The sequence below is a fragment of the Muscardinus avellanarius genome (assembly GCF_963383645.1).
Source record: "Muscardinus avellanarius genome assembly, chromosome: 9".
NCBI lineage: Eukaryota > Metazoa > Chordata > Mammalia > Rodentia > Gliridae > Muscardinus > Muscardinus avellanarius.
In genome coordinates this window covers 43538330-43562492 of record NC_137795.1, presented here as the reverse complement: position 1 = coordinate 43562492, position 24163 = coordinate 43538330, and the positions used below count along the sequence as shown (strand labels likewise).

General features: G+C 43.5%; 1 protein-coding gene across 1 annotated transcript in view; it reads right to left on the bottom strand.

Annotated features, from left to right (window-relative positions):
* The window catches only part of LAMB1 (laminin subunit beta 1), a gene marked incomplete at both ends in the record, with an annotated part of 87423 nt that overhangs the window by 30929 nt on the left and 32331 nt on the right, over positions 1 to 24163 (bottom strand). The window contains 9 exons of the mRNA XM_080700858.1: positions 138 to 362; positions 1924 to 2087; positions 6728 to 6959; positions 7142 to 7285; positions 8074 to 8275; positions 9063 to 9186; positions 9407 to 9534; positions 10799 to 10957; positions 13225 to 13360. Coding sequence (XP_080556984.1) covers positions 138 to 362; positions 1924 to 2087; positions 6728 to 6959; positions 7142 to 7285; positions 8074 to 8275; positions 9063 to 9186; positions 9407 to 9534; positions 10799 to 10957; positions 13225 to 13360 — 1514 coding nt within the window. The remainder of the gene's footprint in view (positions 1 to 137; positions 363 to 1923; positions 2088 to 6727; positions 6960 to 7141; positions 7286 to 8073; positions 8276 to 9062; positions 9187 to 9406; positions 9535 to 10798; positions 10958 to 13224; positions 13361 to 24163) is intronic.

Below are 24163 nucleotides of genomic sequence, written 5' to 3'. Positions count from 1 at the left end.
TCTCCCACTGAGTGTGACAGTTTACCTCTCTAAATCATGTTTTCCCATGGGAAATAAACAAGGAATAAACCCCCCTGACAACGATGAAGGGAAGGCGGGAATCCTTCTAACCCCTGCGCACATGGGTATGATCTTACTTCTACAGTCCTGCCGCAGGGCATCACCATAGTACCCAAAGCGGCAGAGCTGGCAGTGGTCCCCTTCCGTGTGGTACAGGCACTTGAGGCACCTTCCAGTCTCCTTGTCACAGGCTTCTGGGTCAGTGGTGTCGATGTTGTGATGACACTGGCAAGGCTGGCATGACCCCCCAACACTCGAAGGGTTGCCAAAGAAGCCCGAGGCACAGTCCTCGCATCTGGAGCCTATTGTACAATAAAACCAAGCATGAGAGTTTCAGCTTGACTACAGGCTAGCTCACCAGCATGGCCAACATCCCCGCCCATGGATGATCAAAGCCTGGCTGCTTCCTCTTCACTGTGCTATTTACGGAGTTTGGGACCACCTGTCTTGAGGGGAAAGAGCGGGCTTCTACTGCGAGGGAGAGAAGTCTTTTGTAGTCTCTTCTGATGCTGCAGTGGCCTTGGAGGCCACGGCGGGACATGGACAGTTTTAAGTATCTCAGCACTATGGGACTTTAGCTTTTCATTGTACAGGGTGGAGCAGGCCAGGAGCGAACAATATTGGAACCATGTCAGTGTATTTCCCAAGTGTAGCTTGATGCTAAAATCTAAACCCAAGAATTACAGCATCTGGAAAAAAAAAAAAAAATCACTGCTCCTTCATGAGCAATCTGAAAATTGAGATCCTTAGTGATGACCAATTTCCCTAAGGAATCCTGAAATCGTATATACAAAATGTTCTACTAAGCTACACATAAGCATATTTAGCATTGAAATGGTGGCTTTGAGAATGAAATAACAGAAAGCTTATTCTCATGGCGAACTAAACTCGCCGTGTGTGGACAAGTACTGTTGAGTATAAGGCAGTGAGGGATGTACTCAGCTTGGGCCAATTCAGCTATCTGCAAGTTTCTGGTTATTTGTTTCTATCTCCTTCCCGCCATTTGGCCACTTTGCTGCATTGAGGTACTTTTGCTAGGAGTTAGATACGGGAAGGAGGATTATAATAGTTATAATACTATTATATTTAGTAAACACTAAATTCATCTTCCTGCTGGTCCTAAACGGAGAAAAAAAAAGTTTCATAGGGTTTTTTCCTGAATTTAAATGAGTTTGTTATCCTGCTGTTATAACATTACTATCTAAGAACTGACTCTACCTTACACACCAAATGAGAAGACAGCAGGATCTTTTTTCCCCCTAACTTTAAAAAAACTTTTATTGATAAATTGTAATTATATGTCATGGTGAAGTTCAAAGTGATACAGACATATATGCTCACAGGATTTGGTGTATATCCCTTCGGGTCCCACCTGCCCTGTTACCACGTTGCCCCACACATAATAGTGACATTGGTAGCAATACCTTCATACATGGACCTAGCATTATCTGAGCTGTTTCCTTCATCACTTCATTTCCCCCCAATCACTTTCCACCACTCTACTGGTCTCTCTAAACTTACTTAGCAAAATATACTCTAGTTCCATCCATTTTCCTGAAAATGACATATTTTTGTTCTTCTTTATGACTGAGTTAACTTCTACTGTATGCATATGCCACATTTTCTTAGCCATTCATCTTCTGATAGACATCTAGGTTGGCTCCATCATTTGTCTACTGTGAATGGTGCTGCCATAAACATGGGTGAGGTGTTCTCACTATATTATTTTGACTTTAATTCCTCAACTTTTAATTAAGGTCTATAAAAGTGAACCTAACTGACTCACCCTTCATCTTTTTCTGATTAACAATGAACTCAAACATCCTCTCCTACTTTGCCACCCCAAATCAGCAAACTACTTACCAATGTATCCAGGATCACAAACACAGGCAAGCTGTAAAGAAACAGGATCTTGGTAACAGCTCCCGGCAAACTGGCGTCCACTGCCCGGACCATCTGGGCAAGGGCAAGGCCGGCAGTGATCTCCGGATCCGATGACAGGGTTGCCATAGTAACCAGCCAAGCACCTGCATCAGTCACAGAGAGAATGAGCCGTGACCTGCAGTTCCAAGAGAAATCTTAGAAACCATGCTCTGTTTGGGAACATTCCTCCCCCTTTCTCATGTTTTCATATGGAAGACTTTCTTTTGGAACAATGGTTCTCAACGTGGCTCTAATTGGAATCCCCTGGAGGGCTCATTAAAACACAGAGCTGGCCGGGCATGGTGGCGCACGCTTGTAATCTCAGCATTTGGGAGGTGGAGACTGGAGAATCGCAGTTTGCGGACAACCTCAGCTACTTAGCAATGCCCTTCGCAACTCAGAGATCCTGCTTAAAAAAAAAAAAAAAAAAAGACTAAAAAATAGGACTGGGGGTATAGCTCTGAGGTACAATCCCTCTAGGTTCCATCCCCAGTATCGAGAAAAAAACAAAACAAAGCAAACAACAACAACAACAAAAACCCCAAAAACCCACAGAACTGAAGCCGGGTGTGGTGGCACATGCCTGTAATCCCAGCATTTGGAAGAATGAGACAGGAGGGTGATGGATTTGAGGCCAGCCTCAGCAACCTAGAAAGATCCTGTTTCCAAACAAACAAAAAAAATTTTAAAGGACTAAGGGTGTAGCTCAGAAGTAGAATGCCTCTGGATTGAATTTCTAAGTACCATAAACACAACAAAGCAAAACAAAAACACCAAGCAGGGCTCCTCTCCCCAAGTTTTTTAACTAATAGGTCCTGGGTGGTACTGCTGCTGCTGCTGCTATGAGGACCACACCTGCAGGGCCTTGGCCTCCCAGGCCGCTCACTCCCTACTTCCCAGAGGAAGAGACACTGGTCCCCAGGTGTATAGCGTCTTATCAGCAGCCTCCAGCCCTGAGCGCCGGCATCAGCTCTCATTCTGCCTTAATGAGTCTATCTTTGCAAATGTGGTTTATACTGTGTCTGGGAGGAAGGACATATTAGTGTCCACTAACATGGCCTAAAGATATATCCTGTGATCCAGCTTTTGTTAGTAAGAAAGTTGATAAAGATTGTTCTACAGTTGTGTAACTCTACTGTCATTCCAAAGTTGGGCAGAAGTAAGCCATGGTATTTATTACTGCCCAGATCAAACAGATCCAGTCCTCTCCCTTTATAGATTAGGGATTCATAGAGCCTCAATGATTTGCATAACCCACACACCCTGTTAGATAATGAAACAATTTCGGTCCAGCCTCTTGACCTATAAGCAAGAATTTTTTTTTTTTTTTGGATGGGAGAGGCTAACAATTGAAACTCAAGGTAGTTCTACCTCTAAGCTATACCATGAGCCCCTTTTTATTTTTTATAATGAAACTGGGTCTCACTAAGTTACTGAGGGCCTCTCTAAACTGCTGAGGCTTGCCTGGGACCTGCGATCCTCCTATCTCAGCCTCCCAAATTAATGGGATTACAGGCACGCGCCACCATACCCAGTTTAGCAAATTCTTTTACTATGTCATACTGCTATCCTCACGATAAATGCTAAGTAAGTTACTTTTCTTTTTATTTCCTGTCACAAAAGAGCTTGAAGGAACTTAGGAGATCAATCCACCCTTGTTATTCTGCTTCTGGGAGGTAGATGGATACTCTAACTCATCCGAGGTTCTAGAGAAGTGGGAATCAGAGTGGGCCAGGAGCTCAGGGCCACCTCTATGGATTTCATGATGACTGGAGGCAGAGGTAATATTTTTCAAGTGGAGAAGGATGGAGAAATAGAAAAAAATCTGTTCAGAAAAAAATTAACCATGTATTTAACTAAGTGCAGAAACAATACAAGAATCTGCTCCCTGAGGAAGTCTAGTGATGGAAATTCTGCACAATGGTTTTTGAGAATGTTTCTATGAAACTTTTCCAGGTGAAATAAAACCAAAGACATCATGATGGAAATGGAATGCTCATTTCCTGCCTCCCCTATACTTCCTCCCCTAGGAACAATCCAAGCATAGAGTTTCCTTTTAAATATACAGGATTGAAACTTTGATCGTCTGGGAACAAGAAGAAGAATGATGAGAAATTGGCTCAAACTAGACTGCACAATTCCAAAGACAGTGTTATTGTTCAAACTTGGGGCTAAACATCCTTTTGTGTGTGTGTGGTACTGGGGATTGAACCCAGGGGCATTCTTCCTCTAAGCTATACCCCCAGCCCTATTTTTTATTCATTATTTTTGAAACAGGGTGTCACTAAGTTGCAGAGGGCCTCACTAAGTAGCTGAGTCTGGCTGCGAACCTGCGATCCTCCTGTCTCAGGCTCCCAAGTACTGGGATTACAAGCGTGCGTCACCAAGCCTGGCTGGGGATAAACATCTTTGCTTCTCCCACATATTTTCCCATTATCTGGAAAGAAATAAAAACCCCTTACAAATAAAGTCCAAACCCAGTAGCAAATACCAACCTGAGGGCCTCTCTAAACTGCTGAGGCTTGCCTGGGACCTGCGGTCCTCCTATCTCAGCCTCCCAAATTAATGGGATTACAGGCACGCGCCACCATACCCAGTTTAGCAAATTCTGTTACTATGTCATACTGCTATCCTCACGATAAATGCTAAGTAAGTCACCCTCCTCACAGGATGTTCTTTCAAATACATTCTAGTGGGTCTATTCTGAATTATCACTGTGAAGAACCACCTGTGTTGTTTACCTCTCTTCTCTACCTTACACTCTTCGGTTAATTTTATCTTTTCATCTGTCTGTCTCTTTCTCCCATACTAATGCTCCATCCTCCTCTGAAAAATCAACAAAGAAAACTTTAGGGCAGCAAACAAAAACAACACCAATATATTAATTTCCTCCTTTCACTCTTGTGTAACTTTTGACTTGTTTTCTTTTCACAGCACAGTGCTGTGATAACTTGGATTCAAGGGACTGGTCCCAGGGGCCTCCAAATTCTTAAATAGCACTGTAGTTCTGAGCCAAAAGCTGCTTTTGATGCTCTAAGTTAACCCTGTATTCAGTTCTCATTAGCAATTTCTCTTTTCTCTAATGAGCAACTTTGTCACTGAATAAAGTAACCATTTGAAATTTCAAAAGTGACATTTTAAAACATAATTCTCAGGCCGGGCGTGGTGGCGCACGCTTGTAATCCCCGCGCTTGGGAGGCAGAGACAGGAGGATCGCGCAGGTTCGAAGCCAGCCGCGCGCGCTGGCTTATGAGACCCTGTTTCCAAATAAAAAAGTATAAAAAATAGGTCTGGGAGTGTAGCCCGGAGGTAGAAGGGCTTCCAGGAACCCCAGTACCACCAAAAAAATAAATAAATAAATAAATAAATAAAACATAATTCCCAGCCAGGCATGGTGGTGCACGCTTGTAATCCCTGCACTTGAGAGGCTGAGACAGGAGGATCGCATAGGTTTGAAACTATCCTCAGCTACTTAGTGAGGCTCTCAGCAACTTAGTGAGACCCTGTTTCCAAATAAAAATATAAAATAGGTCTGGGAGTATAGCCTGGAGGTAGAAAGCCTCTGGGCTCCATCCCTAGTACCACCACCACCACCAAAAAAAAAAAAAAAAAAAAAAAATTCTCATTGGCCGAAGTGGTGCATGCCTATACTCCCAGTATCTTGAAATTGAGACAGAGAAACTGCAGGTTCAAGGCTGGCCTCAGCAACTATGTGAGACCTAAGTAAGTTAATGAGACTCTGTCTCAAAACAAAGAATAAAAAAGAGCTGAGGGTGTAGCTCAGAGGTAGAACACCACTGGGTTCAATCCTCAGTACCAAACAACAACAAGAAAAATGCTGGAAATTTTCTGTGGAATAGATAGTAGAAGAGAGAATGTATTGACATGGAAAGGTGAAGACTAATCTCCTCAAAAAGAGTTTCTAACAGTAATTTTGCATTTCTAAATTACTAATGAAAGTATAAGTCTGCATGTAGTTTTTTCATATGGGCCATTTTTTTTTTTTTTCAGTACTCAGGATGAAAGCCAGGGACATTCTACTTCTGAGTGACACCCTCAGCCCTACTTTTTATTCTTTATTTTGAAACAGGGTCTCACTGAGTTGCAAAGGCCTCACCAAGTAGCTGAGGCTGGCTTTGAACCTGCGCAATCCTCCTGTCTCAGCCTCCCAAATGCTGGATTACAAGCGTGAGCCACCACGCCGGCTGTCACTGGAGGTATTCTATGCCCTGCTCTTACTACCTGGCGCAGTGTTTTCCTCCCACAATGATTACCCAATTAACAATTGCTAACCAGACACAGCTCTCCTAGAAGACATTTTCCATGTCTCCTGGAAACTGCGGTAGCAGGAAATGTTTTGACAAACAAAGCTTTTTAAAATGAGTAATCCTGTTTGAGTTTGGTTTCTCCTTTGACCCAAATTAGGCATCCAGATTTCCTGACCCTCATAGCTGAGGCCAGAATCCGGGGAGACTGAGACATGACTTCTACACAGACCTCTGTAGGATCACTCTAAGAGACTGGATTCCTGGTGACTTTGCCACATTCCCTGCACCGGGCCATTCGCTACCTGGCACTTAACGAAGTGCCAACTACACATATGCCTAGAAAACACCAAAGCGGTCAAAATGCGTGAGCCCCGTGCAGCCTGGTAGGGATCAGGTCTGTGGTTTATCTAAGATAACGTTTGCCCAGCCAGAGCCTACACCGTTCTCCTTGCTTTCCAGAGGCAGTGTGCACCTACCTTTCACAGTTATGGCCCGTGGTGTAGTCCTGGCAGCTCAAGCACTCCCCCGTCACCGAGTCGCAGTCATCGGCGTGACCGTTGCACTGGCAGGGCTGGCAACTTGGGAAGCCCCAGTACCCAGGTAGGCATCGATCACACTGCCGAGCGTACACCCCCTGGAAACAGTGGCACTGGCCAGTGATCGCATCGCAGAAGGCATTGACAGATCCTTGCAGGTGGCAGTCACAAGCTGCAGAAATAGGCCACCCAAGAAGTGCCTTGAGAGATCTGTTGCACGATACAGAGACACCCTTGTCCCCAGTTCGGAATGTTCAGGGGCTCATGGGATCAGCCTTGGCATGGCCTTCTGAAGCTAAGGAGCCCCCAGTGTTGGAGTTCACCCAAAGACATCAGTGTTTCCCATGTACCTACGTTTGCATCCGCTGGGCCCGAAGCCAAAGGTTCCCGGCGCACACCTGTCACAGGTTCTTCCAACCACGTTTGGCCGACACTGGCACTGGCCTCCACTGGGGTCGCACACGGAGCTCAGCGAACCCTGAGGGTCGCATTCGCAAGCTGCAGGGGGGAGAGAGGCCTGTGGCATGAGCAGCAGCCCGTGATGCCTGCCTGATCTGCTCCGTTTTCCCTCCTTGGCCACTCCCCCGTCCTGTCCTTTACTACTTTGGCTTTTTCAGAATTCCAGTTCAAAACGGGATCATCCCTGTGCTGAGCGGGAAGGAAGAAATGGGGGACAGAGTTGGCAGATCAAATCAGTTTTTTTGGGCAATTAAGGTTTTCATTCTAGTCTTCAGAGCTCAAGTGTCACAGATTTTAAACCAAATCTCAGTGACCATTAGGAGTTGGTTTGACCTTTCACAGAAAAATATAAAATTCCAGTTATCTGATGCTTATCTGACTCTGTGCCAATCTCTGCCTGCCCATGGGTATGCTGCAACTTTGTAGACTTTCCCTCGGTCATATGTATAGGAATATATCTTTTTTTTTATGTGGAACTAGGGATTGAACCCAGGGGACATGCTACCTTGAGCTATACCTGCAGCCAGCCTTTTTCTTTTTTTATTTTGAAGCAGAGTCTCACTAAGTTGCTGAGGCTGGCCTCAAACGTGCAATCTGGTCTCAGCTTTCCAAATACTGAGATTGCAGGTGTGCACCACCATGCCTGGCCAGTTTATGTACATTTCTTAAAACACTGATTCCATCTTCAATGGTGGCCCATCATTAACATAGTATTAATAGAGGCAAACCCTAGTTGAGATACGCCTTCCCTCATGCTAACACCTCATAGTGCCAAGTTACTCTGAGAGCTGGAAAAAAATGGTCACTCACTGCCAAGTGGCACCTACCCAGGCCTGTCTGGTGCAGCAGGGCGGAAATGCTGAAGATGATGTTTCTGCAGACGTCCGTCATGGGCGTTTTCACCACACTCCTGCTGTTCTCCAGACACCGGTATCTCTGGAAGGTTTCCCAGGCGCTGTTGGTGACACCATCTCCGGAGCCCCCCGTGGTGAAAATGTCCAGGGATTTACAGTAGGGCATGAGCACCAGCTGCAAAGGAACGAGACGGCAAGACAGCTGATGGCTGAGTCCACATCGCCAAGGAAAGCAGTCAACACACAACACCCCCAAAAAATCAGACTCCTGGAATGAAGCAAAAACCTTCCCACTCTTAAATATTCCAGCCAGGAAAAGTTTAAATATACTTTACATAGCCTGATGCTTTTAAAAATGTTGTTGCTTAAGGCATGTCATATTTTTGGAGGGAAGCAGTTTAACTGAACTTTTCCACAAGGTAGAATTTTATAAGCAAAATAACCTTGGGAGCAGAAAAGAAAGGTTCTGCTTTGCCTCTTTGTATTTGAGGAAGCAGCTGGCCATTTGTTATCTCCTTTTTGTGGCACTGGGGATTAAACTCAGGAGTACTGTACTACTAAGCTTCACCCCTGGCCCTACTTATTTATTTACTTATTTATTTGGCACTGGAGACTGAGCCCAGGGCTGTTTTACCTTTAAGCTATACCCTGAACCCTTTTTATTTTTAAAATAGGGTAAATAGGGTTTCACTAAGTTGCTGAGGCTGGCTTCAAACCTGCAATCCTCCTGGGTCAGCCTCCCAAGTTCTGGAATTATAGGAGTGTGCTACCAAGTCCAGCTCCTTTTTATATTTTATGGTGAGACAGGGTCTTGCTAAATTGCTGAGACTAGTCTCCAACTAGCAATCCTCCTGACTCAGCCTCTAGACTAGCTGGGATTACAGTGCACCACCATGCCTGGCTCAGCTGGGTTCCTTCTACCTGGTCGTTCCTGCACATGTCAGAAGCAGCCTGGCACTTACGGAGTCAATGAGTGTGTAGGGGCTCTCCACGTCGCTGTCGGAGGAGGTGTACTGGGGCAGCTCCAATCTCACTGTGTAGTTTACACCCTTCTCAAAGCACACCGGGCGAGGAAGGACGACATATCTGCCCCCAAATAAGAGAGGAAAGCAATAACAGCCAGCCTTTCAGTATCCAAAAAATACAAGGTAGAATAAAAAGAAAATCTCTCTGGTGACAGTTCTGAAGGAAGAAAGACAATAGCCAGTGTCTGGCTCTGAAACACCACCTCAACCACTTGGAAGCTACTAGACAAAATCAATCTACATGTCAGTTCTGTTGAACTGCAAAACACTGTCATGCTGACCTTGAGCCTGGCGATAAGGACACCACCTGGTTGTCATCATCGGGAACAGTGTTACCACATCGGCTGCTGGTGGGAATCTTCCCAGGTCTCTGCACTGTGATGACAGCTTTTTCCCAGTGATCTGGTAGCTAGAATAAGAAAATAGAAAGGACCATCTGTATTATCCCACTACTGCCTGACCTCTCTACATCTGTCATTTGCCAAGTTTAAATTGAAAACTTCACACAATTGTTTCTATAATGGTTTGGGATTTAAAATGCCCCCTTAGCCCTCATGGAAACCAGACAGCCATGTTGGAGGTGGGGCTTGGTTAAAAAGGACAGATCCTTGTGAGTGTGGCCTTGGGGGTTATATATGGTTTCTTCTTCCTTTACTCTCTTGCCTCTGGCCTCCATAATATGAGAGCAGAGCCCTTGGTCTCTCTGTCTCTCTCTCTCTCTCTTCTTCCCACCACCATGCTCTGAGCTCCCCAGACCTGGCCTGAGATGGACTGAACCTGTGAAATCTCCAGAACTTTGAGCAAATAAATTTTCGTTTCTCCAAATTGGGTGGCCAATAGTTTTAGATCATAGCAGTAGGAATGCTCACTAATATACCTTCCCTTCCCTCTTAACCACTTCTTCTGCTACTTGCCCAACTCCTAGGCCTAGTTCTATCTTCCCTGGATTCACAAACACTTCTTACCTCTTCCCAGTGTCCCTTTAGGTCCACTTTCAAGCAGCTCAGATAACGACAATCCCCTGCTCAGAATCCTTCAAGAGCGTCCCATGACTGTACGGTCTAAATGTCCCTCCTCATCCTAGCATTTTGCCTTACAGCATCTCCAACTGTATCTCTCATTTAGCCTTATAGAATGATTCTCAACAAAATCTCTTCCCTCCCGCTCATGCTATTCCTTTCTTCCTGCTGTATGAGGATATATATATATATATATATATATATATATATATATATATATATATATCCCACACACATATTAAGGCCTAGATCTGACTCTTGATCAAACATCTTGGTGGCCTCTGATTTAGCTTGCTGTGTGACCCTTTACATCACCTGGCACCACTTTTGTCTCTACTGTCACACTGTCACCTCCAGCCCTTCACTGTCCTGAGGGGAAATGTGTCAGGTCCTCTCTTTCTCCCCAGGTTGTGTGGAAGGAGATATGATACCTCCTCATCACCACGTCAGCTCAGCCAGGCTAAGCACCGAACCAGAGATGACTAAATGGATTCAAGAAAAATGTATGTTTAAACTTCCAGGGAGGAGATTAGCAAGTCAGAGGCTGATCTGTTCCAGGAGATTCTAGATTTTACAGAAATTCAACAGTAACCATTAGAAATACTTTTTTAGCAATATCACCACCACTGACAATTCACTGAGAAGTTTCTTCACCTGTGGCTCGTAGCGAATTAGGATTTCATACTCCATGGAATAGGGTATATTGTCAATGAAAAACTCCAAATAAGCCCCTTCAGGCACTCGGACAAAGCCAGCTCCAGTCCAAGAGGGAATCCGGTCAGGGATGTACTGCCGCTCCACCACGCTGACCCCCTGAAGATGAGAAGAACAGCAGTTATGCATTATGTAAAATGGAATTCAATTTCATTTCACAGTCAAAGGAATCCAAAGCCACAAAAAGATCCAAAGCTGTGGCTATTTTATATCCAGGTTTTTAATTTATTTATTTAATTTGTGTGTGTGCATGTGTGTGGTACCTTGGATTGAACCGAGACGCATTCTACCTGAGCTACACCCCCATCCCTATTTTATTTTTTACTGCTGAAGCAGACTCTCACTAAGTTGTGGAGGGCCTCACTAAGTTGCTGAAGCTGGCTCGAACCTATGGTCCTCCTGCCTCAGCCTTCCCAGGACTGGGATTACAAGCATGGGCCACCACGTCTGGCTTTATATCTGTTTTCACAGTCACAAGTCTCTCACTAGATTATAAAAAGGGTTTGATATAAGCTGGATATGGTGGCACATGCCTATGATTCCAGTATTTGGGAGGATGAGACACAGAGGATGATCACAAGTTTGAGGCCAATCGCAGCAACTTAAATGAGACCCTGTTTCAGGACAAAAATAAAGTAGGGTTGGGGGTGTAGCTTAGAGGTGAAATGCCCCTGGGTTCAATCCCTAGTTTCACACACACATGCACAAAACTAGTTTTTGATATATAAACATATAATGGGTTTCTTTTAGTTTTGTAGTTGGAGTAGTCTTTGAACATTGTACATGGAACTCAAAGGGAGTGAGAACTACCTTATATTATATATAACCAGGGCAATAAACATAAAGGAAAGAAGGGGGAAAAAAGCCTAAGTGCTATTAAAAGCAAGTCTATCTAGGTGATAGCCCATGCCTGTTATCCCAGTACTTGGAAGACTAAAACAGGAGGATCGTAGGTTTGAGACCAGCCTTAGAAACTTAGTGAGGCTCTTAGCAACCTAGTGAGACCCTGTTTCAGGAGAAAAGAAAGCAAGTCTAGGAATGCTGAAATACTTCTCAGATTCTCTACAAGGCTGGTCCATTGTCTAGTGGGGATATTTCTGTCTCTCTCATGGGCATTAATTTCAAGATTCAAGGATGAGTGAAGAAACAATATGCTAATGACACTTGCTGCTGATTACTAATGAGCCACTTCTGATGAACTGTTCACAGGGCTGTTATATAACACCTGTGGTTGGTCCTCTCTGAGATGGCCACCATTAATTCCTCCATTTCCTGTATGTGCACGGAGCTCTACCCCTCAAGATGTGCATTCTGTGCTATCCTCCCCATGAGCTGGGCTGGCCTTGTGACTTGTGACTAACAGAATGCCAGGAAATTATATTCTGGGACTTCAGAGAACAAGCTTTAAAAGATTCAGAAGTTTCTATTTCCCCTGGGCGTGGTGGCGCACACGTGTACTCCCCGTGCTTGGGAGACGGATACAGGAGGATCGCGCAGGTTTGAAGTCAGCCTCGCTGGCTTAAGAGACCCTGTTTCCAAATAAAATATAAAATAGGTCTGGGAGTGTAGACCGGAGGTAGAAGGGTTCCATCCCCAGTACCACCAAAAAAAAAAAAAAAAAGTAGTTTCTATTTCCTCTTTGGAAACCAGAAGCCAAATAAAGAAATTTCACTATCCTGACTCCACCACGCTAGGAGGAAACTCAAGAAAGCTGCATGAAGAGGTCACATGGCAAGAAATGTCCAGTCAGCCTTCAACTATGTCATCCATCCCAGATGGAGTGTAAAACACACATTTTTTCTTTCTCTCACTCTCTCCCTTCTTGTGTGTGTGTGTGTGTGTGTGTTACTGGGGATTGAATCCAAAAGTATTCTACCTCTACATCTACCCTCAGCCCTATTTTATTATTTATTTTGAAACAGAGTCTCGCTAAATTGCCGAGGCTGGTGGCAAACCTGTGATCCTCTTGTCTCAGCCTCCCAAGTACTGGAGTTACAGGCATGTGCCACTGCACCTGGCTCAGACACTCATCTGAAATTACGAAATTTGGGGATGATAAGTGAAAAAAACAGGTCTGAGTGCAAATGACATCAGATCAATGATAACTTAGGAGCACAAATAGAAGAATGGAAGAAAACTTTCTCACAGTGACAAATTTCTTTAACATACCAACCAAAAAGCTTTATTAGGGAGTGTCCCAAAGGCTCTTTGTTAGTTAGAGACTGGCTTGGCTTTAAGTATGACTGTTTTTAAGAAGGCATGTCTGCAACCTTATTTTGTGCCAACAAGAGTTACAATAATGCTTCTTAAACATGACTGTCCCAAAAAATCTGCTTTACCGATCTGCCGCGCGCTCCCCTACTTACAGGCCCCAAATTGGCATCCTCCGCTTCATAGATGTAGTGATCCAAGGTGGTGAAGTAGTATCCGGATTCCACCTCGTCGCACTGCCGTCCAATCATGTGAGGCCGACAGGAACACTGGCCGGACTCTGCAGAGCAGCTAAGACGAGGGGGAGCTGGGTCAGCTCAGTTTGCCAAATATGCAATTTAGCCTGCGAGAAGCTGCTCTGTATTTGCCACTAAACATTACTGGGGGCAACACAGGATTTTCTTGCTTCTTTCAGGAAATAAATGTGTGGGGAAAACACTTACGAATGGATCCCAAGATTCAAAGCATGACAATGAATCCTGTCTGTCACCTGGCCTTCTCCATTTTACTTCCTTCCCCTCTCTACAACTATGCTCCAGCCATACCACGTGGAGATTTTCTGTAGACATGGCAGCTTTTCTGATTTTGTTCTCCTACATCTTTTACTTTATTTCCAACTACAGCCCCTTTCCTGGGTCTCAGACCTAAGTATCCAACTCCCTAAAGGACATCTCCAACTTGGTGGTCCCAGAGGAGACTCATACCAATGAATCTAAGATGGTAGCACTCAAAGTCCCAGTGGCACACACCTGTAATTCTAGTACTTGGAGGCTGAGACAGCAGGATCACAAATTTGAGGCTAGCCTCAGCAACATATTGAAGCCCTCAGCAACTTAATGAGACTCTTTTTCAAAAATAAAATATAGAATAGGGGTGGGAGGTATAACTCAGAGGTAGAATGCCCTTGGGTTCTATCCCCAGTACCACATGTACACACACACACACACACACACACACACACACACACACACACACACTATATAACTATATATATTTTTTTTCCTTTTTTTTTTTTTTTTTTTTTTGGTGGTACTGGGGGTGGAACTCAGGGGTTTTCTACCTCCAGGCTGTACTCCCAGACCTATTTTATATTTTTTTTATTTGGAAACAGAGTCTAAGTTGCTGGGAGCAAGCCTCACTAAGTAGCTGAGGCTGGTTCACATACTATATTTAGGCAACAAAAAGCAGCACTCAATCCCTTCCATGTTCTGCCCTGGGGCGAAGGCCCCCACTGTTAACCACATTGGAAATTTAGAAGGTATTTTCTAGATTCTTTCTTCACACCCGACCCAAATCCAAATTCTGTGACCATACCTCTTTGTATCTGTGTACCTCTCTCCCCACTTTCCACTGGTCATGCTATGCCTCACTTTTTTCTCACAGACAGTAAAGACAGAAACAGTTCTCTAACTGGCATTCTTGCTGCCAGACTTGAATCTTCTCAACTCAAACTATGACCCTCCACACAGCCGCCAAGTGATCTTTCTAAGGTGCATCCACCACACGGCCCGTGGGCACAGTGGCCTTAGGAAGGTGCGTCTGCCTTCCATAATCTCACCCTCCTCGCCTCTCCAGCCTCATCTCTCCCAAACCTCTCCAGCCAGACTGAAATACATGCGGTTTCTCAAAAGTGCTAGGTGATTTGTGATTTCTTCCCTTTGCTTCTGTTCTTCCTCCAGCCTAGAATTTTCTTTTCCCTAGTCCTCTAGCAAAGATCCACCTATCCATCTTTAAAGAGTCAAGTCACAGATGACAGCTGCAGTGACATTTCCTGACCACTGGCCCCCATTCCTTACCACAAACTTCCTCCTTCATACCACCACCTCCGTAAGGGAGAAACCATGTCTCTTTTACTCTTCTGTGTACATCTACAGCAAAGCCTGTCACGTGGGAAGTATTCAGGAAGGTTGAGGCTCTGGGTCTTTGAACACTAAGTTTTCTGAGCCCAGCTCAAGTTTTATTCCTTGCACCAAGTCTTGTTTGGTTTTTTCCCTCTACCATTCTCAGAGGTGTTTTGAGGCCTGAATTGTTCCTTATTTGTATTGTTCTTAAGGCATGGTTGCTTTCTCCTTCATTGCACAATTATGGGCAGATCTCTCTAACTCCCAAAACTATAAAGTATTTGAGGGCCTGGATGGGGCTTCAAATACCTCAGTTGGCCCCCAGCATGAGTCTGGTGCTCTGCAACCCAAGCGCACTCAGTAAAGTTTGTTGAAAAAATAAATGCATGGACGATGAAAAGAATAAAAATAGAAAAACGAGTCAGGGCATGCTTGTAATCCCAGTACTTGGGAGGCTGAGACAGGAGGGTCGCAAGCTAGCACACAGTAACTTAGTGAGATCCTGTTTCAAAAGAAAAAAAAAGAAGAAAGAAAAACAGACTGTATTCATTGTTTATTTTTCCTTCAGTTACTGAAGCTGGAACCCAAGGGCATTCTACCTCCAAGCTATACCTCAGCCCTATGTTTTGTTCTTTTTATTTTGAAACATGGTCTCACTGAGTTGCAAAGGGCCTCACTAAATAGCTGAGGCTGGCCACAAACCATGATCCTCCTGTCTCAGCCTCTCAAATGCTGGGATTACAAGCATGTGCCACCACGCCCAGCTTTGTATTCATTATATTACTTTAGGTAAAAAGACCTGTGGGTGCTGGGCATGGTGGCACACGCTTGTAATCCCTGTGCTTGGGAGGCGGAGACAGGAGGATCGCGCAGGTTCGAAGCCAGCCACGCTTGCTTAAGAGACCCTGTTTCCAAATAAAAATATAAGAATAGTTATGAGAGTGTAGCCTGGAGGTAGAAGGGCTTCCAGGAACCCCAGTGCCCCCCCCCCAAAAAAAAGACCTATGGGCAAACTATAAGGAATTTATTTTGTTCTCAGTCTGTTTTTTCCCATAGTATTATTATTTTATATCTAAAATTGTATGCATTCATTTTTACTTTATTAAAAGGCAAGATGTAGTTTGGAATTGTTACTTTAAACACATTCCCAAAGTTTCTTTTCCCCTCTCATCCCAGTGTACTGATTTCACCTGAAATCCAGTACCAAGGCAAGCTGCAGCTCACAGGAAGACACACCATCGAAAGGCTTGTTTAAAATATCCTGAAGGCCTCCATCACGGCCCAGCAGACGTCTTCTTCCTGTAGATCATGCCATTATCCCACAAGAATAGGAATTCTGAACACCCTGTGGCCACTTTCCAAGAAAGAAAAGCCTATTCCAATTAGGGCCCAGCCCTCTTTTAGCTCAAGCCATCCTGAAAGCCATTTTCAGAAATTCTGCCATCAGACATTATATCATACTGGACAGGAGAAAATCCTCCTTTCCTCCCCAGCAGACACTGAAGAAACAAACGTCCAGAACATGAACTACTGGGGAAGGCAAGAGCTAGGTCCTTCAGGAGCAATCACGAGCGACAAGGAAGTGCGGGGACACAAAGCTGTCCCCGGCGGCACAGTTCCAACGAGGCCCGACTCCAGGAGCATCTGATCATGGGAGAGAAATTAGTTTCCCACAGTGCTGCAGTCGCAAGTCCTTGTGACTTGGGGACAGGCGTGGATCTCTCTTGCTGAAGGGTGGGGCTCTGAGCCTGCACTAACTAGGCTGTGGTGAGCTCACTCAGGGGCTTTACGAGTCCCCGCAGCTCTCAGCACTCACAGCTTTGCTGTGCTCACTTCTGCATCTCCAGCCACTGAGAGCTGCTTCCATCGTTGGCCCAGCTGCCCTCTGTACTGATTCATCTTATCCCAAACTGTTTGTCACCTCTCACACCGACTTCTTATACTCAGCTCTGCTATTCCAGTCAGGGAAGCTTAACTTCTTTTCATAGTGTAAGTGAGATACAACCATCCCCTTCTTTTCTTTTCCCACTCTTCAAGACTTATTTCTAAATATTTCTCAACTGAGCAGCCACCTTTCCTGACCACTGCCCCTGTCTTAGCCAAGATGTCCCCACCCCATGCCTGTCACTGTAGCAGCTTCCTCATGTGACTTCTCGAGCTCTCCTCCATGTCCTGCTCAGGCATTCCTGCCTACCATCACCCAACCACCTTCCCAGAGCACTGCTTTCCTGATACCACAAAAAGCACAGTCGTCCCCTGTATCGTATTATATCAAGTCCTGATGCCTCTGCCTGGCTGTCTGCAGCCTCCTGGACCTATCCGCTGAGAACAACTGCTCCTCTTTCTGGTGCCCGTGTTTTGCTTTCAAATGAGCCACACTCTGCACACTCTTTGACAAATATTTACTGAGCAAATATTAGCCCTGGAAGCCGCGCTTCCTGGCATCCGTACCTATCTATCTACACACTGTCAACTCTCTTCTGAACCAATCCTTACACTTCCTTGGTAAGTCCATTATTTCTAAGTAATGATATGGAAAAAGGGAAATGGAAAAACAAACAAAAATGTCCCTCTCCTAAAGACTTTACGCTCTAATAGGGGAGACACAGAAACTGAACACCACCACCCAACCACCTTCCAGAGCACTGCTTCCCTGATGCCATGAAAAGCACAGTCGTCTCCTGTATCGTATTATATCAAGTTCTGATGCTTCCACCTGACTGTCTGCAGCCTCCAGGACCTATGGGATGCAGTAAGAACCTGGATGGAGTCACGAGCGGGGCACTGTGGGTGCAGAGGAAGATGCAGCTCATCTGGCTGGAGATACTGAGGGAGGCTGCATGAGAGAGGCGGCCCTCACAGTGGAAGAGGACTTTGGCAGGGAGAGAGGGGCAGGGATGGCAAAAACAAAGACGGTGAGGGAGGAATCTGAGCAGAGACGGCCAAGATCAAACCCGTCCTTCACCACGCAGCACTCATCCCCAGCTCTGTGCCGTAGCCTCTTTTTCGTCTCAGCTAGAGATCCTGCACAGCCCATCTAACCCCCCCGTTCAGATCTCAATCCACTTCCACAATTCAAGCTCAAATCAATCTTGTCCACAGGGAGGGAGACAAAGGAATATCTGCAATTATTCTTCTGGTGTTCAAGTTAAGAAATCACTTCTCACAGCAATGGTGGACTTTATATGCCCCCTCTCCAAATCTTCTCATAAATTCGATCCAGATTCAATTAATTAAATCAGTAAGGTTAGAATAATAACATCAGACAGAATGAAGCAAGCTCTAGGGCAGGCAGAACACCATCTCCTTAAAGATGTCTACATCCCCATCTTTGGAATCTGGATATGTGGCCTCACAGGGTGAAAGGGACTTTGCAGATGTGACTAAAGTTAAGGACCTTAAAATGGAGAGATTATCCTAGATTATCTGGATGAGCTTCATCTAATCACATGAGAATTGGGTCATAGAACTGGGACAGAAGGAGGATGTGGCCCATGCTGGCTGGCTTTGAAGATGGAGGGAGGGGACTGTGTGGGTAGCCTCTTGAGTCTGAGAATGATCCCTAGATGACAGCCAACAAGAAAATGGGAACCTCAACCTGCAACTGTGAGGGACTGCATTCTGTCAGCAACCCAAATAAGCAGGAAACGGATTCTTCCCTGCAGCTTTCAGAAAGCCATGTAGGCCAAGCGTAGGAGAGCATGCCTGCAATACTTGGGAGGCTGAGACAGGAGGATCACAGTTAATAGAGTGGGGGTATAGCTTAGAAGTAGAATGCTCCTGTGTTTAATCCCCAATACCACCACCATCAGACACACGGGGAGAGAGAGAGAGAAAGAGAGAGAAGAGAAGAGAAAGAAGAAAAAATAGGAAGCCACGTAGCCCTACCAACAACTTGGTTTTAGTTCACTGAGACTACCAAACTGTACAGTAATAAACAATAATAAAGTTATGTTGTTTTAAGCCACTAATGTGTGGTGATTTGTTATGACAGCAATGTAAAACTAATCAGGGGTCTATATCTTCCCAATACATGTAGGCTAAGATTTCTTAAAAACACAGATTTCTCAAATATATGAAAATCAGCAAAATTGAAAAATGCTATTGTAAGAGTAATTTTTACTTTAAATAGTTACGAGGAGCAAAAAAAAAAAAATACAATGTCAACTTTTCACATTACTAAGGAATTAGGCAGAAAAAAAAAATCAAAGGATGGAAAACATCATTCATAATACCCTACCACTCTGTTCAGTGCTGTCATTTCCTCCACAATTCTGATTTCAATTAAGAGTTGGTTCCACCCTGATAAGCAGTCAGCAGCATCCATTTCTTTCATGATAGCATGACCCCCACTCCAACTACACTTTCTAATGGGTTTATTTCAGAATCCCTTTATGTCATCCTAGCAGAACAATTGCCAAAGTGCTAGGCAAACCATAATCATGCAAAACACTGATGAAGACGTCTATTTAACTTCTGCTCTGGTTTTCAAATCAATAAAGGTCAGTCCCTATTTATTGGGCATCTACACATTTCACTGCACTGGGTACCAAGGGAAATGTGAAAACAAGACACCATCTCTGTCCAGAGAGATGTGTGTGTGTGTGTGTGTGTGTGTGTGTGTGTGTGTGTGTGGTACTGGGGATAGAACCCAGGGGCATTCTACCTCCAAGCTACACCCCAGTCCTATTTTTTAGTCTTTTTATTTTTTGAAACAGGATCTCACTGAGTTGCAAGGGGCCTCGCTAAGCACCTGAGGTTGTGAACCGTGATCTTCCGATCTCTGCCTCCCGAATGCTGGGATTACAAGCGTGTGCTACCACACCTGGCATAGAGAGACCTTTTAATACCAACAACTGTAATACAAAGTAGAATGAAAAGCGCTAAAGGAGATGTAAAGTAACACATTATTGAAACATCAAGAATGGGGTGGAAACTTCTCTCTAGGAAACAGAAATCTTATAGAGCAGTGGACTGAAAGCCAGATATGAAGGTTTTCAATTTAATTAATGAAATAATTTAAATAATTTTGAAAGAGCTACAAGGATACTTATATTCTTTAATGTTTCTAAACATTTCTAAGTATTGTTTTCCTAGAAACAAATTACCACTAATTCTTATTTGCTCATTAAAGCAAGCAATCTACCAGGTACAATTTCATTAACCTGGCTTGAACCGCATTATTTAAATTATTAGGGTTTTACTTCTTAATATATTAAAATTTTTCAAATGAGCTACCAATACAATAGATATGGATTACTAGAGTTTGTATTGTATAACCCCAAATCCACTTGGCTCACTACACATTTTAAAATGTTTTCCACTTCAAATTATGTTTAAATTTAATTCTGTCCCTGGCCAAAGTGACTAAAGTGCATTTGGGGTCACAGTAAAAGATTGCCTCACCTAGGGAGTGTCAATTAAGTCACTACCTCTTAAAGACCTTTTGCCTATCAGTTGGGTGTGGGGCACATGCCTGTAATCCCAAGATTTGGGAAGATGAGAGGGAACTACAGGTCGGAGGCAAGCCTTGACAACTTAAAGAGACCCTCAGTAACTTAGTGATACCCTGTTTCAAAATAAAAAGTAAATAAAAATAAAGAAGGGCTGGAAGTGTAACTCAGATGAAGAATACCCCGGTTCCATCCTTAGTGCCCAAACCAAAAACCTTTTGCTTCTCCAATTCTTTTACTCAGTCCACAATTGTTTAATACTTGCTATGTGTCTTAGGCAAAGTAGAAGGATACTTTCAGGTGAAAGGTGTTTATAGGCCTGCAGCAAATCAACCATCCAGCTGATTTTCCCTGAGTGCCATCAACACACCATGGTCTCCTGGCCGGAACAATGCTCTAGGAGCCTGGGCCTAAGGGACATCTAGGAAATGCCTCTTGGGGGAAAAAGTGGTGAAAAGGAACATCTCGGGACACTGTAGTCACAGGACTGGGAGGTATCTTTAAAGGCTCTCTCTTCCCCATAGGGGAGGGCGTCTCATCAATCCTGCGAGAACAATCTGATGACTATCTGTTTAAATTCTCTACTGAAATGTTTTACTTCACCAACTCTTTTGATGAAACTTTCTGCTTTTTGTAAGTGTTTGCAGGCCAGGGACTCTGTGTGGGTGGAGACAGAGACAGAAAATATGCGTGGAATTGAGTGTAAGGAGCACAAACCACTTGGGGTAAAGGAACACAGACATTGCTGAGCCTATGACGTGATTTGGAGAAGTCCATATGCCACTTTCATTTGATTAAGAAGGACTGTAGGGGTGGTGACAACTCTGAACAGAGGAATCAGTTGCTAAAGGAATCAGCAAGTGTTCTGGGAGTCAAAAACAGTCAGAAAAGGATTCCATAAGCAGAGACCGGTAGGTCTTTCTCCCTTCCTGCTTTATGGATTTACCTAGCTGCTTCTCCTGCTTTTCTTTTCCTTGGTATCGAAGGATGGAACCCAGGGGCATTCTACTTCTGAGCTACAGCCCTGTTTTTAGTTTTTATTTTGAAACCGGGTCTCACTAAATTGCTTAGGCTGGCCTCAAACCTTCAATCCTCTTTTCTCAGGCTCCCAAGCACTGGGATTACAGGCGTGCGCCGCCACACCCAGCCCCTCTGGAGGTTTTCTAAGAACAGAAGCTCTCACTGGAGTCTCAAAGGCTACAGGCAGTGCTAAATCTGCAACACAGGCCTGAAAGGAACAAACCCAAATAAAGAGCCAAACAGAATATGTTCTTTCCACCCAACATCTCATTTCTTCCCAGCGGACTACCACAGTGTTGGGAAATAACCTTGTTAAGAGTGTTGATTTTTGAGTACACAACGCTTGCTCAATGAACTCGGTGTGTTCTCCGGGGGGAGATTCAGGACAAGGAAACATCTGCCGATTCTCTCAGCCATCACTTACACTGTCTTTACCAGATGTTCTGACTCTGATCCAGTGAGAGACCAAAAAATTCTCTTGGGCTCAAAGGTGGCTTATTAAACTCCCACAAAATGAACCTCTTGCCAAATGTATATTATGATCATTTTTGGTAGTTTCATTTATTCAAGGAATATTAGCATGTTTAAGTAACTAAACAATTATTACATGTTACTAATGGATTTGGAAGTTCCCAAAATAGCATAATAAGATTCTCTATATAAATCAAAATCTTCATTTTTTTTATCTGTTAGGCTGGTTAAAATAAAATGTTTGATGATGCTAGCCGTTATGGGAATAAGGGGAAAGGTATTTAATAATCCTCTGGTAGGAAAACAACTGGTATAATCTGTCTAAAACAATCGACATTCTCTATTAAAATAAAAAATGGTTCAGGTGTGGTGGTACACACTGCTAGTCCAAGCTGAAACAGGAGAATTGCAGGTTCAAGGCCAGTCTCAGCAATCTAGTGAGACTCTGTTTCAAAACATAAAAAGGGTTGGAGAAATGTGGAAGCCAAGCAGAGACTCTTAAAAGCAACAAAAACAAAAGGCCAAATGACATTCAGAGGCAAACCAATTAGAATCACTCCAGACTTCCCAAACCAAGTCATGAGAGCCAGAAGGTCTTGGAGTAACATATTCCAAACTCTGAAAGAAAACAACTTCCAGCCAAAAATTTCCTACCCAGCAAAACTTTCTATCAGATTAGATGGAGAAATAAGAAGCTTTCATGACAAACAGAAACTGAAGGAATTTATGGCTTCAAAACCAGCGCTAGAGAAAATACTCAAAGAGATTAACTACAAAGAAGAAATAAGTAGTACACACCAGAACCAGAGAAACAAGATTTTCCATCCAGCAGACAACTAAGATTGGTTATCTTTGGAGATTCATTATTTATTTTAGTCTTTTACCTATTTCTGAATTGCATTGTTTGCTTTTATTGTTGCTAATTTTTAGAATTTCTATTTGGAATATTAATGTACCTTCAGATATAGCATTTGTAAATATTTTATCCCATTCTATCAGTAACTTTTAACTCTGTTTACATTGTCTTTGGATGTACAATTTTTTTTATTTTTTAGGAAGTTTGTTTGTTTATTCTTTTGTTGCCTGTGCCTTTGAAATCATACCCAAGAAATCACTGCCAATTTCAATGTTGTGAAGTTTTATGACCCAGATTTTCTTCTAAAAGTCTTAAGATTTACATTTAGGTATTTTATCTATTTTGAGTTCATATTTGTATATGGTGTTAGGTAAGGGTCCAATTTTATTTTTTTCATGTAATTATTATTTTTCAACAATGTTTAGTGAAAAGATTATTATTTCCTTCACCAAATGTTCTTGGAAACCTTGTCCAAAATAACTTGACCATATATGGAAGAATTTATTTCTAGGCTTTTTATTTTATTCCACTGGTTTATATATCTGCCTTTATAGCAGTACTACACTGTTTCAATTATTGTAGCTTTATAAGGTTTGAAATCAGAAAATGTACATCTTCTAGCTCTGTTCTTTTTCAAGATTGTTTTGGGTATTTAAGAGTTCATATCTCAGGATAGATTTTTTCTGAAAAATAAATAAATAAATGTATGATAATTTCACCTTAAAAAAAAGAAGAAAAAAATATCCTCTGGTAAGAAAGAAAGCAAAAAGCAATATTGAAATGTTATCTCTAAGTGATCAAAAGCTTGATATCAGACAAGTGAATCTGTTATGTGAGAGTATCATTGTTAATTTTGGATAAATTGCTATAATATTAGATGTCAACCACTAAGCCAAGCATGAGAAGGAGGGACAGGGAGGAAATGGGGTGGGGATTGGCGAGGGGCTAACTGGGCAATATGTGCATGTATGTCTACACAAGTGTTTTATCCCATTATGATGTATGAATATAGTGCACCAATAAAAAAATGGAAAAAAAAAAGGGTTGGAGAGCCAGGCATGGTGGCGCACACTTATAATCCCACAATTTGGGAGGCTGAGACAGGAGGATAGCAGTTCCTGCACAGCCTTAGCTACTTAGTGAGGCCCTTTGCAACCAGGCATGGTGGCGCACACTTATAATCCCACAATTTGGGAGGCTGAGACAGGAGGATAGCAGTTCCTGCACAGCCTTAGCTACTTAGTGAGGCCCTTTGCAACTCAGTGAAACCCTGTTTCAAAGTAAAGAATAAAAAATAGGACTGGGGGTATAGCTTGGAGGTAGAATGCCCCTGGGTTCAATCCCCAGTATGGAAAAAAAAAATGGAGGGTTGGGGGTGTAGTGTAGCTCAAAGATAGAATGCCTCTGAACTCAGTCCTTAGAACCAAAGGAGAAAAAAAAAAGTACATATGCT